The 18,039-nt window shown below is 44.8% G+C and overlaps 1 protein-coding gene across 5 annotated transcripts; it reads left to right on the top strand.

Moving 5' to 3' along the window:
• On the top strand, positions 1–13,359 carry ak8 (adenylate kinase 8). 5 transcript variants are annotated; one of them, XM_030723607.1, is made up of 16 exons: positions 1–153; positions 575–761; positions 837–921; positions 2,673–2,722; positions 2,811–2,903; positions 3,659–3,727; positions 7,882–7,963; positions 8,047–8,118; positions 8,193–8,393; positions 10,089–10,211; positions 10,874–10,963; positions 11,485–11,626; positions 11,772–11,852; positions 12,266–12,395; positions 12,789–13,151; positions 13,295–13,359. In XM_030723607.1, the coding sequence occupies exons 2-15, from the start codon at positions 678–680 to the stop codon at positions 12,876–12,878; spliced, it is 1,392 nt and encodes a 463-aa protein (XP_030579467.1). In that variant the 5' UTR covers positions 1–153; positions 575–677; the 3' UTR covers positions 12,879–13,151; positions 13,295–13,359. The 5 variants fall into 5 exon arrangements, with proteins under 5 accessions (XP_030579467.1, XP_030579466.1, XP_030579465.1 ...); XM_030723606.1 differs by having other exon boundaries at positions 1–172; positions 668–761; XM_030723605.1 differs by having other exon boundaries at positions 1–172; positions 622–761.
• Positions 13,360–18,039: the final 4,680 nt, after the last annotated feature.

Genomic DNA, 18,039 nt, shown 5'->3' with positions numbered 1-18,039 from the left:
CCCTAGCAACCAGTGAACGCTTGGTGGCGACCGTCCCGCGGCGGTAAACATTTGTCCTTTTTTTTCCCCGCCGTTTTAACATCGTTTTTGTGCCGAAGTTCGTCCCGCAGCGGATTTCGCCGGATACGAGAGAGAGAGAGTCGGCGGGAAAAGGTGAGACGTGTTTGGACAGGTGAGGAGAAACTGAAGCAGCTTTTATCGGGCGCGGTCACCGGTAAAATCACTGTAACATTTAATTATCTGTTTTATGACGTCACCCAGGTGGTTTAGAATTTGGATGTGACTCATTTTTGAATTATTTTGGGCCTTTTCCAAACATGTAAACGATATTTGTCCTTATGTGTCGGGTTTGGTTGTTTTTAACTGTTAGTGCAGAGAGTTTGTGAAATTAATCATTTTTGATCATTTTTTAAAAATCAAAATGTCGTTTTAGATTTTTTATTTAATTTTTTTTCATAAAAATGTTAGGATCTGATGTATGAATATTTTTCATACATTTAAAACATCAGTATTTGAGGGTTTTTTTAGATAAATTAAGTAAATGAAAAATGTTTGCATATTGAATATTTCACAGATTTTTATGACTTTATTTCTGGGAAAACGTCCCTGTGCTGCATTCAGGGTAATTGGAACACACCACCACTGTATGATCTGGTGATGCTTTCAGGGACCTCCTGATGGATGAGACACTGAAGCCTCTGAGGATCCCTCCTCAGATGTTCGTCTACGCTGACAAACACAGAATCTCCCAGCTGGTGCAGGTGAAGCAGCAGCCCGCAGGTTTCACCTTTGTGAAGCTGTTTCACACTCACTGAGTGTGTGGTTGTGTGTTTCAGAGCATGGTGTGCAGCCTGGTGATCGATCAGCCTGATGATCCAATATCCTACCTGATCGGGCTGCTGCAGAGGAGCAGCGAGGACAGTAAGGATGCTCCCTGAAAGCTTTTATCTTTCCTGTTTTTTTTTTTTGTTTTGTTAGATTGAATCAAATGAAACCTTTGAAAATCTCATAAAATCATCTTTAAACGTCTCAGAGTGTGTCAGACCTGACAGGTGAGATTTGGTTGGAGGGCGTTCCTTTGCCTTCATACCAAATAAAGTATTTTTGTTTTGAGCTCAGGAGAAGCTGAATTTTTAAATATGCTGTATGATTTTATACAGTTTGATGTGTTACTGTGGAATAAGCAGCCCAACAGAATACACCAGCGGCACAATGTCACGCTACAGTATGAAGAGACAAAAAGTGTCTGCAGGTATGATGTGGTGCAGCTATAACCACAGAAACCACACGAGCTGCTCTGACATCAGATACAGTTAGAGTTTAGCTTTGTTCTCTGAGCAGATCTCAAAGATAAGATACAATTTATTTATCCCAAATATGGGAAATTCCTGTTTCTGTAAGAGCAATAAAAATGAAGTCAAACATGCCAATCATATCACAGCTTAAATAAGCAGAAACTAATACTGTAGTAAAAACTGATCTGAAGTCAAATCAAAGTAAAATAAGTATAAGGTTATATATGATTACCATATCCTTTTAGTTAATCATCCCTGGCTGTCAGTGTATCAAAACCTGTGAGCAAATATGAATATATATGTAAAAAAGTGCAGACAGAAACAGTAAATTGTGACAGTGCGGCCAAACTCAAAACTGTGCGTGATTCACATGAAATAAAGACTGCTGTAACTGAGGCTGTAGGAGAAGAGGTGGAAAACTGATGCAGAGCTACCTTTAAACCCTTTCGAAATCAGCTGATGGCTGAAATGCAGCTCAGCTGCTGCCAGCAGATGGCGCTCTGACTCCAGAAACATGGTGTCCGTCTCCTCCTCCGAGAGAGGCGATGAGAGGCTGATTTCAGACTCAGGTGTTCAGATAAACCTGCAGCTTCAGACTCCAGCAGTGAGGAGTTTCCTGCTCACTGCGCAGCGTGCCCACAGCCTGAAAACTCTCTTTTTTAAACTAATAAGGTTCTTTAAAGTGGTCCTTTTCCTGGATGTTCAGATTAAACATGACATTTCTAATTGTGAGCTTAGTGTGTGCGCAGTGCTCCCTGCAGACTGCTCTAAACACTCAGTTTATCACAGTTTTTTATACTCTTGGCTCTGTATGATGTCACAGAGCCCACACCCACTTGGCATTTGTGAGGGGCAACAAATCAGAAGAGAGTTGCATTGAAGAGGGAGGACATAAAAACCGCTTGTTTCAGACAGGATGAACTGATGGGCTGCACTGAGGGCCCAGGATCAGATATAGAAGGATTATTATGAACTGTGAATCATGCAGAGCTGCTGTGCCCCCGATTGGTATTTGGAGTTATGGGCAATATATAGAATGTAATGTAATCATGGTTTCAAAGCAGGTAACTTCCATCTTGAAGGAAGTTTTATTCTGAAAAGACCCGACATGTTAGTGCTGCAGAACTGAATTCCTTTAAAGCTGTCGTCGTGTTTGAGAAAAGCTTTAAGAGCCGCATCTCCATGAGGACATAATGCAGCGTGTTGTGTTTGAGGACAGTGTGACGTTGCGTTTCTTCCTGTCAGAGGTGAACAGGAAGCAGTCAAACTCAGTTTATGTGATGAGCTGAATGAGAAACGGGGTTTCAGAGCTGAACGGGCTCAGAGCAGCACAGCTTTGCACCCTCGCCTGGTTTTCTGATGTCTGATCTGTGTCAGTCCCCAGGGTGATGGTGCTCGGGCCGCCTGCCGTCGGCAAACACACCGTGGTGAGTTCAGTGAGATTGCGGGACAATTTCAGCTGACTTCCACTCACTCGTTTACGTTCTTTCTTCTTCTTCTGTGGTTTGTTTTCAGGCCAAAAAGCTGAGCGAAGAGCTGAGAGCCGTTCATGTGACTAAAGACAGTTTACTGCAGTACCAGTCAGATCTGCACGTCCACACTGAGCAGGTACACCTGATCTTCCTGTTATCACCTTTATTACGAGGCTGCCGCAGACACCCGAGGGCTGCTGCGTCTGAATCAGCTGATTTACAATAAATTCAGTACATTTAATGAAGCCTTACAAAGTTTACCCTCATTCTGTGAATATTTTCAGAGTTTCAGGCCAATTACACGGGGGTGGTGTCCCAGTTTGGTAGAGATTATTTTATTCAAGCATTTTTGAGTTTTCATAACTCCAATAGCTGCAGAGATATCCATGTGAAAAACACTGCAGTTTTACACCCACTACAGGAGTCGCAGTCTAAAGACTACATTTTACTGCTCTGAGCAGCTGTGAGCCTCAGTGTGATGGATCATCACACGCGTGTGACGCAGAGGAGCAGAAACCAGCACCGGTACCCTGGATCAGTTTATGATCGTGTGACGCCGTCTGTGGTCAGAGTAATTTTCTACTATAGTCATATTTTACCCCTGGAGCCATCACTGCTTGTTGCTCCGATGGCGTTTTATCAGGTTGTGCTGTCGGCTCCCAGAACAGCGATGAAGTGTAATCTGAGTATTCAACAACTGGTTGGAGAAAATAATTGTGCAGGACCTTCAGCTTCATGAGGGTTGGATGAAAATCTTCATTCTCAACATCTAGAACGATTACAAAGGGTTTTATTGTTGAAACTGTGAACCCTCCCTGCCTGCCTCTATGAAGTCACCTGATGCTCATGTTAACCTGGGAGGTCATGTGACCTGTTCTTCTATGTGTTTAGGAGCTTTCGGAGGGGCTGCTGGTCAGTTTGGTTCAGCAGAGGCTGAAAGAGATCGACTGCTTCCACAGGGTGAGTCTGTTCAGAGGTTCCCGTCCTCCACCACACGTTCCTCCTGAAGATCAACCTGAACATGTCAGAACAGAAGTCCTGAACTTCTCTCCAGCAACATGACCCAGACTACCCTGAAGTTCAGTTCACTGCCAGAAAGAGAGAGCTTTCAGGTTTCTTTAGGAATGTTTAAATGTTTGGGCGCCTGGGTGGCTTAGTGGTGAAGCCGGCGACCACATATATATGCTGCATGGCGGCGCGGGTTCGAGTCCTGGCCCGTCGCCAATTTGCCCGCGTGTCTTCCCCTGTATCTTTCCCCCATTTCCTGTCTCTCTCCACTGCCCATAAAAGCCGCTGTGGCCAAAAATATAAAAAAAGAAAAAAAAGTAATGTTTAAATGTTTATACTCACAAACAGTTTGATGTGACAGTGAAGAAAACCTCAGTCCAATGTTTGCTAGACCCTGAAACATAGGTCATTGTAGGTCATCGTGTTTTGCCTTATAAGAACAGTCCATGCCACATTTCAGATGTGCTCTCACTGAGAATTGGGTCAGACCATGTTTACTGGTTTGGAGGATTAATGATCTTTTGGGGTATCATAGGTGCAGGGATTACTCACAAACCAGCGGACACTCACGCAACATGAAACAGCAGATGCTGGAAATGAGACTTCTTCTTTGTTGATTTGTGTGATTTGAATTCTGTTCATCTAATAAACTTAAAACGGCGAGTGAGGTCAGTCAGTTCAGACCAGCAGCAGATAATCTGTAAACATCATCAGTGATTCTGAGTATTTTTCTGAGTTACATAAAACCCGCTGAACATTAAAACAGTACCAGCGAGTGTTTCTACCTGTGATGGAGGATAAGATCATCTCCGTCTCGCGCCGTCTGTGTCTCTCTGATGAGCCGCTGTGATAATGATAATTAGCGCTCTGGTCTCCGCTGTGTCTTACTACGATTCCCAGCAGGCCGAGCAGCGTTCTCCCCAGAGATCAGCTGATCAAAGGGACGCACTGCTGTCACATCATGCATGTTATTTTCACACAGGCTGGTCCTCTCCGCCGCTCCTCGTTAGCATCACGTCCCTTTTCCTGTCGGCGTTCATCAGGACGCCGAGGGCTGCTTTCAGATCAGTTTAAGAGAATGAAAGACGGAGGAGCTGCTGTCACAACAACAGCGACACAAACTGAGCGCCTGAACTCCTTCAAACAGCCTCACGCTCAAAATGCATCCAGACAGCTGACAAATAAAGACTCAACCTGCAAATGAGACTGGCCGTACCCGTCTGGGGGCCAGCTACAGTCTAAAGGAGGTTTTTCCGCTCAGTCAGGAGGTCTGGGAGGTTCTGGCTTTCACAGAGGTGGTTTTAGTACTCCTGTAGGAGATCTGTAAGTCTTCTAGTTTTCTAGCTTTTTTTAGGTCCTAGTTTCTGCAGTTTTTAACAGGTTCTAGTCAGAACTGAGGACTTAGGAGTCCATTAGGAGGTTCTATGAGTCCCTTCATTAAGTTTTTCGGGGTCTTTGGGGAGTTCTTCTGGCCACTAGGGAAGTTTAGGAGACTCTAGGTTTCAGTGAGGTGAGTTTAGTAGTCCGCAGGTCTTCTAGTCTGCTTTCTTTAGGAGGACCTAGTTTCTTCAGGTTTAACATGTTCTAGTCACAATTGAGGTTTTAGGAGTTTATTATTAGCTCTGCCGTTTCAAAGAAAAGGTCGAAGTATTGTCACAGCCTTGGTGGCAGCGGCGGCGTCTATTCCACAAAAACTTTAACATTGACCGTAATTCCAGAACAATGTTCAAATTCACGCCACAGATGCATTCTGTTTAAGCTAAACCAATCAAATTTCACACACTTGTTCTTTACTATAACAGTACTTCCGGTCACTGAGCAGTAATGGGTTCTAAAGTTTGCTGAGGTGGTTTCAGTACTCCTCTATAAGGTCCTGAGGTCTATAATTTCCTCACTGTTTCTTCTTTAGGAGCTCCTAGTGGCCGCTTATAAGGTCCTTGATTCTGCAGGCTTTTACAGGCGCCAGTCATAACCAAGGAGTCTGTTAGGACTTTCACTTAAGTAGGTTTTTCAGAGTCTTTAGGGGCTTCTAGCAGGAGAAGCTACTGAGAGAAACACAGAACAAATGGAAGCTGTGTTTACACCACAGACTTTATGGGAAAGATGAGCACCGTGATGTCAGTTAAGTCGTGCTGTTTAATGTTGAAATAATTGTCAGGAGATGTGGGATCTGCAGTTTATGAGCCAAAGTTTTAGTTCAGTTCATCTCTGCTGTGAAATCTGAAAGTTTTTCAGATCTGAGATTTACTCTGTTTAACTCCTGCGAGGATTTTACTGAGACAAGAAAACATGTCTGCCTTCAGCTTCATCTGTCAGCGTGTGTGTGTGTGTGTGTGTGTGTGTGTGTGTGTGTGTGTGTGTGTGTGTGTGTGTGTGTGTGTGTGTGAGGGCAGCAGCCTCAGTGATCAGCAGTAAATCAGCCTTCAGTTTTTGTCTTTTCCTCTAAACTCTACAAACTGCTTCTTTCAGGCTGCAGCCAATAGCATCTGTCTGAGTGTGTGTGTGTGTGTGTGTGTGTGTGTGTGTGTGTGTGTGTGTGTGTGTGTGTGTGTGTGTGTGTGAGAGAGATTAGCAGCTACTTTGATTTGCTAATGGCTGTTTTTGGCTGCAGGCTAAACTCATCACGCACACACCAGGGACCGTCTGCGTGTGTATGCGTGATGTTTTTGTCTGGTGTGCGTTGGTGTGAATGGCGGATGATTGACAGGTCCCATCAGGACACCGCCTGCCGCTGTCGCATTAAATACTGCACCTGTCTGTCGGCCGGGGACGTGAATAGACCTGGTTCTGCAGTGAAAGATCAGCTCATTGAAGCGGAGCCTGAAAAATTATGAAAAACACGTCCAGTTAGTTTGTCGTCAGCGCGCTGCTGAAACAGCTCCAGCAGCACAAACGCACTCCAGAGGAGAGCCACAGCTACAACCTGTGTCGCCATCCACCTGTCAGTTAGAGAGGCCACGCCCCTAAAAATGCAAACTTTACCTCAATCATTGTTATTAATAACAGCGCGCCTCAAAGGCCCATTAAACTCGCCACTGTCGTCCTCGCGAACACCAAATGTAACATCACACCCGCTGGTGTGAGCAGTGCTACTGTGTTGTTTCAGCTGGTCGTGCACCTCTCAGATTTTTGTACCTACCCGCGGGTGTAGTGGCTGGTTTGGCTGGGTTGAAGACACAGGTCCAATTGTTCTACCACCATTTCACTGACACATCAGTACAGAAGCTCAGAGACTCCCACATTAGACAGATTAAAGTGATTAAACAGCGGAAGACACTGCAACAGCTTGAAGTTGCAGGACTTTATGGAGAAAACTGCCCAACACGACACTCCCACAAACAGACTGACACAAACAGATGAGGACAGAAATGAGCTGATGAAGCTTCATATAGCATCTAGATAGAAACATCTGGCAGCAGGCTGGAGATCCTGAAAACCAAATGATGCCTTCATGAAGCAATGCTGATGGTGACTCTAGTTTGTCCTGATTGGTCAGGCAGGCCTCATTAGATGAAACTATAAGCAGTGAATCATGGCTGCCAGCATTTGTTGAGCTCATCATATTTGGTTGAGTTTTTAGAAACAGTTCAATAACCTCAGAGTGAATTAGACTGAAGGCCTCACTGACTGAGTTTCTGAATATTTTCAGGTGGAACGTTTAAAAGAAGCTTGTTGGGCTTCACTGGTCTGACTGCTCTGAGCTTTATTCTGCAAAATACTCCAGAAAACTGACCAAAATCTAAACATATGTATCCAGATCATCTGCTGGTTAGTACCTGTAACAGGCTTCGTGGCTAATCAACACTAAACCGGCTCATGCAGCACACACAGCCTGATGTACGTGTGTGAGTGCTGCTGTCAGTTGTCTTTATTCAGCCTGGCAGACAGCACTGAGGGATTCGTAGCTGTGATGCTGTCAGCCTCAGATCACTTCATCGTTCACGTTTTAATGAGCTCGCCTCACCAACAGCAGCAAGTCTAAACAGTCTCACATTCACACAACCGAAAACATAAAAACTCACAAGACGAACAGCATGAGGCGCATGGACTCACCTGAACCAGAGATACACCTTTAACCTGCAGTGTGTGTGTGTGTGTTACAACAGGGATGGGTGTTGGAAGGAATCCCTCAGACTCGCCTGCAGGCTCTGAGTCTGCAGCAGGCCGGCGTCATCCCCGAGCATGTTGGTAAGGAGCAGGAAGCGAGCTCACGCTTTATGTCCTGTGTGTCTGTTTCCTGTGTAATGTCACGCTGTGATGTGTGTCATCAGTGATGCTCGAGGCCTCAGATGATGTGTTGATGGAGCGGAATCGGGGGAGGCTGGTAGACCTAATCACTGGAGGTGAGTACACGCCAATAAACATTCAAGCATGAGCGAATACACTTATTCCTCATGACATCACTTCCTGTCTGCAGATGTCTACCATCAGACCTTTATCCTGCCGGATGATGACATCATCAGTCAGCGTCTGGAGAAAGGGCGGAGCCTGTCAGAGCAGCAGAGATTGGCTAAGCTGCATCATTACTGCTGTGAGAGCACAGGTCTGAGATCCGCCTATCAACACGTCCTAAAGGTCATCAACAGCGACCAACCACACGCAGATGTCTACCAACAAGGTACAGACGCAATCACAGACTGTACAGACCGAATGGACTGTACAGATAGACAGTACAGACAGATGGTACAGACAGACAGACAGTACACGTCTGTGATTCAAACTGAGACGAGGGCAGATGAATAGATGAATAGTACGTTTCTGTCTTCCGTTGCATTTATTCTGGGCCTGTTGGCAGTTATTATTTCACTGACAAATACCAAAGATTCAGTAGATTTATATTCATTGATTTTATCTAGTGAATCTCATGTTTCCGACACATACAGTACAGATTACTCGTGCAGCTCTGGTATCAGATCAGTGTCCGCAGACACCTGAAGCTGGGGTATTGAGGTTCAGAAAGAATCAATCTTGATGATCGGAGTTTTTGGAGAGCTCCGGTGATATGCCGATGACTCACTGCTTTGTGTATCAGATAATTTCTCAGCGTGAATATTTCAGGTTCAGGTATGTGTAACTCGAGTCCGTCCTCAGTGCAATGTATGTTGTTTTTCTCAGTTTGGTGTGTTTGTCTTCACTCATTCTGAAACTTAACCTTTCAGCCAGGAGTTTTATCAGCATCATCTTTCCATCTTACCCAGCATGTTTCTGACCCCACACACATCAAAGGACACACACGGGACCTCGTTTTCACTTTGGGCTGAAATATTGACATTATTTGTTCTGAGGATATCTTTATTTCTGATCATTATTGTGTTCTTTTTAACTTGTGCCTCTCTCTCCTGTTCACTGTGGTTAGCTCTCCCATCTTAAATTCCTTTACTACTGAGAAATGTTCTGATCCTTTCAGTTTATTTTTATTCCCTTCTAATGATTTTGATGTCTTAATGAAGCTCTTTAATTATCATTGTCTTTCCATTTTAGATGATGTCTGTCCTGTTAAAAGGAGATGAGCTCCAGTTTTAAACTCTTTTCCTTAGATAAATGAAAGTATTCTTGCTGTTGAGCGCTTGTGGGAATCAACTCATAAACAGGATCATCTCCTTCATTTAAAGGATCTTTTAGTTTCTTTTAACTATTCAGTCAGACAAACATTTACACCTAAGGCTAATTTAGAATCACCAGTTAACCCCACTAACTGTAACATGAGGAACCCGGAGAACATGTAAACTCCACACAGAAAGGCCAGATGTTGGATTTGAACCCAGGCAACAGTGCTGACCACCACACCAATGTGCTGCTACCTGCGTGCTGTTCAAAAATGTCTTTCAGTCTATTGGGCCCTGTGTGCTCACTATAATTAACAGCTCATTGCTCTCTGGTCAAGTCCCTGCTTATTTTAAGAGTGCTGTCATCCACCCTCTTAAAAAAAGAAAAACAGCTTGACCCTTCTCTTCTTAGCAGCTACAAACCAATTTCAGATTTACTGTTTATTGCTAGTATTTTAGAAGAGGTTGTAGCCCCTGTAGGTTACAGCTGTTTCAGACAAATACAGGATTCCTGATCAGCGTTTTGTTCTGCTTCCACTGTTGACTCTCACATTTTGCTCGATAGGCTGAAATACTGGGCGGGTGGTTCAGCTCTGGAGTGGTTTGTATCTATCTGAACGATGCTTTTCTGTGGCTGTCTCTAAGTACAGGTTCTCAAGGTTGTGTTTTGGGGCCACTATTATTTTTTTTTTTTATATCTGCTCCCTCTACCAGCTTGGTTCAGGTAAAGTATTAACAGATGTGTGTGTATGTGTGTGTTCCCTCAGTGTTGGCCTTCGTCCGGACTCATCAGCGCTCCAGAACTCCCAGAATCCTCCTGCTGGGTCCAGCGGGGTGTGGAAAGAGCCATCAGGCCCGGCTGCTCTCAGAGAAATACAAAATGGTGGACGGTACGCACACACATTTAAAGAGTCAGGTACAGAGAGGCGAATGTTTCAGTCACGATGGGACTGAAGCTGAGGGGGAACCAACAGCACAGGCTCAGGAATGCATTTCAGGCTCATTTTAATTCAGCATGGCTCTGGAAAAAAGTGCAGCCATCACATGGACAACATCATATTCCATATTCAGCTCATCATATTCCTGAGATGTCCAACAGGGTCGGGACAAACAGGAAGCTCAGTGTGAACTCCTGACATTCACATCATGTGCAGCATGCAGTCAGCAGAAATCTGTTAAATACAAAACTACCAACATTTCTTTATAGCAAAGGAGCACATGCCAACAGTTATGGATGCATGAGACCATGTGATCATGTTATTTGACAAAAGTCTTAAAGGTAACTCAGTAGGTCAGAGTTCAGTCTAATGAAAAGCACGTCCTGTCAGGTAATCAGTAGATCAGGGTGAAATCTGAGCTTTTGAACAGATGGTGATGAAGGCTGTAGGTGACATAATCAGAACAGCTAAAGATCCAGATCACATGACCAAAAACAGGTTTTACCTCCTGCTCAAACACGTCTGAAGAGCAAGTCCAAGTGAAACTAAAACTTTTAAGTGTGTCCAAACTTTTGACTGGTATGTGTGGGTGTGGGTGTGTGTCTGTCTGTCAGTGAGCTGTGGTCAGTTGCTGAGGTCTGTAGCTGCTAGTGGCTCCAGTCAGGGAGAAGAGATCAAGGTGTACCTGGATGATGGACGTCCAGGTGAGCACGCACTCCTCTCTATCGAGTCGATCTGAAACCGAAATCACAGCTGTGCTCCGACACATCTTTAATAAAGTCCTTATGCAAGCAGATTATACCACTTATTGGCAGTCATCCTGGAAGATCAGACAGGTATTTTGAAGCTGATGTGTAAATGAATATGCAGCAGTTGTTTGACCCAGGATTATTTTCTCCTACAGGAGGCAATAAAGTGTCTCCTGTAGGAGAAAATAGAGTAATCTTATTATCTGAGTAGTATGGAGTCACTGCAATATGAAAACTGCACAGAAATCAAATCTGAGAAAAATGCTCCAAAACACTGGTGACTTTGTCCCAAAAAAGTGTGACTCTGCTGTGAGTCAATAAAACAACATGATTGGCTCATATGCTTTCCAGCTTGCCTGCTGATTGGCCCTCTCATTGCTGAATTTCTGTTTAGGATTCTTTGAGTATATCTGTCTGATATCATCCCTGTATTGAATCCAAGTAAAGAGTAAAATTGACTGCTGGTGTCGGTGCAGTTCCAGACTCCCTGGTGCTGCGGATCCTGGAGGAGCGTCTGAGCCGGGTGGACTGCACCAGCAGGGGCTGGATCCTGCACGGCTTCCCCTGCGACCTGCAGCAGGCCAGGAGTCTGCAGGAGCTCCACCATGAGCCCAACAGGTACGATACTCACTGCTGAAACCCGGCTCACAGATTGAGGATAGACCCCAATCCAAACTGAAAAAACCTTTATTTATTCTCCAGGAAATTCCAGACTTTAAGCTTTTTAAGCTGCTTTGATTGTCTTCATTTTGTTTGCTCTCAGGGTTTTTTTCCTGGAGGTGATGGATGACACTTGCATGGAGAGACTCACTCTGAGAGCCACAGACCCGGTCAGCGGTCAGAGGTCAGAAACCGTTCATGTTTGTTCAAACTACACTTTCCATCAGAGTTTATGTGAACATACGCAGGGTTTAAAGTTGTCCAGCATTCTGCCAGAAATCATTTCGATTTATCTGTCGATGGGAAACATGGCTGCACGCAGTCAGGACAAAATAAAAAAATCATCAGGTCTTTAGCACATCCTAAAATGATTTAAATACAGCAGATGAACAACAACTTATGGTGTGTCATTATTTCTTTAACCAAAGCAAAACCAAAATACAGACTGAGCTGCCGCCTCTGAGCCGGGACGCTCACACAGGAAAGAGTCACTCAGAAGCACTTTGAGCACTCAGAGTAGAAAGCACTATATAAGTGCTTTTATGGTATTGTTACATTAAAAAAAAAACACATGAGTATGTGTGTGTGTGTCTGCAGCTTCCACACCGTGACTCGACCGGCTCCGAGCGCTGAGGTCCAGAACAGACTGAAGACCCGACCCGAGGACAGCGTGATGTCTGTAACACAGAGACTGAAAGAGTACAGGATCCACAGCGCTGCCCTGCAGGTACACACAGCATCAAACAAGCTGGGCTTTATTCAGCACGGGTGGAAGCACGGAGGGTGAGATCAGCAATAAAGCAATAAAAATAAACAAAACAGCCACAACAGGAGTGCAAACTAATAAAAGTCATAATTTAAATCCAGGAAATAAATCAGATTAGACAGACCAAGCATCAAACACAACCTATAAATACAGTTTAAATAGTTTCAAAGTTAGAATAGCTCAGTGCAGTAAAATCTGATTTATAGGTCAAAATTAAAAAGACAAAATAAATAAAATAATGGATTGAAATAAAACTGAATTTAATACAAGCAGCTCAAATTCAATGAAACAAAACAGAATAAAAATGTTTTAATAACCCCATTGTGTGTGTGTGTGTGTGTGCATGTGTGTCAGTCTGTGTATCCTGATGCAGTTCACATCGATGCCGATCAGGACCCTCACTCTGTGTTCGAGGCCATGGAGAGCAGACTGACCTTGGACTGACACCCGGACTCACCTGAACAGGAAGAGGTCGCATGAGCATCTCTGAGGTCTTTCCCTCTGTGTGAGAATAAAGTGTTTGCTGCTCCTCATGTGTTTGGTCTCTTTTTCTCTCCACTCTGAGGTCCCACCTGACCCATCCTCAGTGACTCCGCCCACTCATCCCAGTGTGGCTAAACCTGAGTGCCGCTGTAGGTGATCCTCTGCAGACACACCTGAACGTTTAGACTGTCCACCAGAGCTGCAGCTTCACTGTGGAGCTGTTGTGATGATCAGGTGAGAGGTGGACCACCTCGAGAAAACATTGTCACGTCTCAGAGTTCAGCTGCTAGCCGCCATTTCACACATGCCAATTTCACTCCATGAAACTCTGAACACAGTTAAAGACGTGGACTAAACTGTTGGTCCTTCTGTTAAAGAAGGAAAAACCCACAAAGGTCACTGAGCTAACATCTGTGGAAGGAGCTGAAACAGACTAGAGAAGGCACCCTTCAAACCTGACACAGCTGGAGGAGTGGGACCAAAATACCTGTCAACAGGTGCAGAAGTCTCATCGGGAGTTACAGAAATGGCTTGCAGTGATTGGCTCAACAGGCAAGACAAGTTAAGGGTCCCATCATTTTTGTCCAGGCAATGTTAATTAGTTTGCTTTTAAAAATAATTCTGTTGATCCGCAATTCAAAAGGACTGTCTGATTTTAACGAGTTAATTTACAGTAATTTTTATTTATTATTACTTTTGTCAGTTTCACATTATTTCAGTAGCTTTTGTGGGTTTTTCTTTCTTTAATGGAAGGGTAAGAACAGTGTCAGAAGCCATTTCCTGCAGTAACACCGCCCTCATGTCTCAGGTCACTCACCCACAAACACTGCTGAGAAAAAGAAACCAGGACTGCCTGGTGTGGGAGTTAAGAGAAGCTGCACTTTTGGCTGGAAAACAAAGTCAGCTGAGACGCTGTTGTCAAGTCATGTGACACGGAGGACAGAGGGTCCGCCTGAGGGTGGGAGGTCATCTTTGAGGGTTGAACAGGAGATTTAAGGAGCTGCTTTCTGACTTTAGTGCTCATGACGCAGCATCAGTGAACTTACAGGAAGTCCAGGAGCTGACTGTTCTTCTGCCTCTGAAGAATTTTCCTTAAACCTTGAATTCATTGACAGACACCTGGACTCACCTGGACACATGACTATGACTGAACATCCTAAATGTTCAAATTGTCGTGGAGCACCTGAAGGTTTACTAACTCTAACCCTGCAGAGCGTCTGTGTGGCAAACATAAAAAGACCAAAGAGGAAGTGTGTTTTCCTCCTCAGGTGTGCTTGCTCTGCTCAGGTAACCAGGAAGTACCCAGAGAGGCAGCATTAACCTGAAGATAACCTGCAGAGACGTGAGAACGAACTTCTCACAGAAGGACCTCGCTGGACTCAGACCTCCAACCTGCGAGGCTGCTGTGGTAGCCACTGAGCCACCGTGCCGTAAAACCAGGAGGGAAAACCTCTGAATAAAGACAGGCTTTTAGTTCAGAGGGACAGAGTTGTTAAGAACAACAACGCAGCGGCGGATTTAGAACAGAAAATTAAATTTAGTGAAATACGCGCAGGACTCAAAGGTCTGGCTGTGGCACAAATAGCTTCGTCCATTTTGTCACTTTCAGTTTTTTTTTTTATGTTTCTGTGATTCAGTGAAGAACAGTTCAAAGACTTTACTGGGACGTCAATCAGATGTGTGCAGAGAGTCTATTTACAGCAGCGACCCATCTTCCTCATAACGTCTGCAGCACGCTGGATCTTAGGTTCTGTCAGGTCCTGATGGATGGAGATCCTCTCCTGCCTCATCAGAGCTGCAAGCTGATCAGTCTGTGACTTCCTCACAGACCAGCGTCTTCCAACCATCCAGGAGCAGTTTGGTGACAATCTGTGCATTTCCAGCAAGATGGATCCACAGCCAGGAAACTCCTCACATCTTCATTCAGCTGACAGTCTGGGCAGTCCTTAAAAAGAAAAAATATTTGATTCGTTCTCCAATAAAAGTCTTTGAAACATATCTGACTAAATCACAGAAACATGTTAAAAAAAAATAATCTGAATAAAACCTGAAGTAGTAAAGCGGGAAACACAAAATTTGACCCTGACTGTGAAGTGAAAACAGAAACGCTTCTGTAACATCGCTCAGTGAACGGGAGGATCTCTTTCTTTATTACAGCCAATTAATGAATTATGAGCTCACACACAGGCAGTGGTGATCTCAGTCAGCTGCTTCTCCTGACAGTGTTATAACCATGATGGAGGTCTGATATCAGGACAGTTCTACAGGTTCTCACCAGAAAGGAAGAAATGAAGCGTTTGATGGACACGGACACAGAGCCTAATGTGTCCCACCCCCCGGGGCTCAGATGAAACCTGCAGCCACGGGTCAGCTGATTTCACAGAGGAAAAACAAAACTGAAAGTTCAAACCTGGAAATGGAAACTTTCAAAGGCATGTATACCCTTCCAGACCTGCCTTTCACCCATCTGGGGGTCAGTGCTCACCGTGATGTTACAGGAAGGAGGAGACACAGTACCTGACGTGCTGCAGTACCTCACAAAGCTGCATCAGTACTGTCAGTGTCAGTATCAGCTGTGTATCAGCAGTACCAGAGTATCTGTAGCACGACTACTATGTAGTACAGTAGTATATGAGTAGAATGAGAGCGGTGTGCGTGACTGACAGCCGCTGGTGTTTCTCTGTCAGCTCGCCGCCGTCTCCTCTCATCTGAAAGCAGTAATCACAGTTTAGGATGCCCTTCATGTTAAAATATCTCCGTTTACCTCAGAAGTCGCTGATTGAAACCTCGCTCAGACGCTTGCCGACATTTCAAAGCCCTGATTTTGGTAAATGACTATAATTAATCCTCCGTAGCGGCGGTTTGAGGCCCCGTGGGGCCGGCCGCAACGTTTGATTGACAGCTCTATTTTTAAGCCTTCCTGCTGACAACAGGAAGTGGAGCGGGAGGGAACAGGGACGTTTGATGGATGATGGATGGTTTGTCCTCGTTTCCTCTTCATGAAGCCGCTGAGCCGTGAAGCCGCTGAGCAAGGCACCGAACCTCACCTGGAGCTGCCTTCCTGATGGCAGAAGGTCACTGATTGGAGGAAAGTTCTCCCTGAGAATCTGGGGCTCAGCAGGAAAACTTTAAAGGTTCAGATGGTCTCTACAAACATGAGATCCTGTCCACCCAGGGCCTGGTTTTGTGGGGGTCACGTCCTGTTAAAGGGGGGTTCTTCCTCCCCGCTGTTGCTTCATTGGGGTTCTCTCTGACATCTCTCTAAGTCAGGGATCTTCAAGTGCAGGCCTTGAGGACCGGTGTTCTGCAGGTTTTAGATGTGTCCCTGATCCAACACACCTGAATCAAATGGCTGAATTACCTCCTCAGTATGCAGTCAAGTTCTCCAGAGTCCTGCTAATGACTCCTATATTTGACTCAGGTGTGCTGAAGCAGAGACACATCTAAAAGTTGCAGGACACCAACCCTCGAGGCCTGGACTTGAGGATCCCTGCTCCCTGGAGATTGTTGTTGCTGTAGAGATGCACCAAACTCCTCAGGGCTTGACCTTGCTCTTGTTCTTGGGGGGTAATCACGTGTTTGGCCAGTGCCACCATCATTTCCAAACAGCCATCAGTGGCTCCCTTGTTGCTCCTAGCTCATCATTTTTCAGCCTGCAGGAAGCCATGTTTCAGCCCCAAATCTGATCTGTGAACCTACCCGAGTGGTTTTTAGTTCCTACATTGGGGTCACCACTTTCTGAGTGTGGCTGCTGCTGGTAGTTCAAAGCATTTCTTAAACCCAAATACATCCTGATGTCAAAGCCAGATAACACACTGATCTCGCACTTTCACGTACACGTCTGCTTCACAGGCCATGAAACCAGCTGCACATAAACCCGAAGCTTTCCTCCGGTCAGACGTTCAGAGAGGAAATCAGCTTCTGTTCCTGTGTGAGAGTCCAAACCTCAGCTCAAATCTAAAATAACAACACAGCCGTCACACACTTTCTGTGACGGCAAACTCACAGAGCTCAGTCTGCACTCAGGAAACATGCAGAGCTCTGTTTCATTCCTTTTTAGAGACAGGACAAGTTTTTGTCTCATTTTTGAACTTACCTTTGACATGTCACATGATCAAATGCTCTCCTGAGTGCATTTGTGTGCTCATGTGCTGTAAAGACGTGTGTTTTTGTAAATAATGGTTTTATGGTGGATATCTGGAGGAGGGAGCATGGATATACCGGATAAAGGATGATGAAGATGGAACTGCGGGGCAGGAGAAAAGGATGAAGACCTCAGAGCAGGTTCATGGATGTAGTGAAGGAGGATGTGCAGAGAGTTGGTGTGACAGGAGGATGCTGGAATAGGAGGAGATGGAGGCAGATGATTCACTATGGAGACCCCTAAAGGGAGGAATGAATCTGACCAAGTAGTTTTTGTGCATTATAAGCAAATGAAGTATGTGACATCAGGTGAGCAGACTGGACCTGGAGTTTGCTGCTGATGAAGAAAACTCTGTTTGTAATGCTGATACAGTTAAACTGGTTCCTGTCTCGGATCTGGTGGGGTCCTGCTGGTGGAGACTCGAGCCAGGACAACAGCTGGGCCAGACTCAGGCTCAGTTCAGACCCAGCTGTGATTCACTCACACAGCCTGATCCTAAGAATGATGCCAAAGACATGAAGTTTCCTGAAAGAAATACAGTGCTGGTTTTTCTGTGTGGAGGATCAACCCACACCTTCAGCTCCACCTGAGCGGCCTCACGTGCTTATTCACAGACGCTCTCATTTCACACATCCTGATTAGTCACATTTTATTGTTAATAAAGTCCAGATAAACTGAAATATGTTCTCTCAGTCAATCAGCAGCAAGAATTGACTGAATGATTGATGTCAGAAATGTTTAAGGACAAAAACATTGTTTTTAAAAAGATCCAAAGTATGTGAGTGCGTTTTATACTCGTTTTTTAGGGGCAGTAAGTCTGTTTTTCACAATATCATCATCATTATTATTACATGTACAGTACCAGTCAAAAGTTTGGACACACTATGGGAGAGTGTGACACTGTGTGTGTTACACAGTATAATGTAATATTAATCATAACAAAAAGTATTGGCGCTACTGCGCATGTCCACAAAATCA

The sequence above is a fragment of the Archocentrus centrarchus genome, unplaced genomic scaffold (genome assembly GCF_007364275.1).
Source record: "Archocentrus centrarchus isolate MPI-CPG fArcCen1 unplaced genomic scaffold, fArcCen1 scaffold_26_ctg1, whole genome shotgun sequence".
NCBI classification, from domain to species: Eukaryota; Metazoa; Chordata; class Actinopteri; order Cichliformes; family Cichlidae; genus Archocentrus; species Archocentrus centrarchus.
Note: the sequence above shows the minus strand (reverse complement) of the source record. Positions and strands in the feature narration are given on the sequence as shown.

Bases quoted from the DNA above. Each gene is read 5' to 3' on its own strand.
- ak8 (XM_030723607.1), top strand. From the start codon at position 678: ATGGATGAGACACTGAAGCCTCTGAGGATCCCTCCTCAGATGTTCGTC. The intron at 2,904-3,658 runs GTACACCTGATC...CTATGTGTTTAG, and splicing joins TGCACGTCCACACTGAGCAG to GAGCTTTCGGAGGGGCTGCT. The intron at 8,119-8,192 runs GTGAGTACACGC...TCCTGTCTGCAG, and splicing joins GGTAGACCTAATCACTGGAG to ATGTCTACCATCAGACCTTT.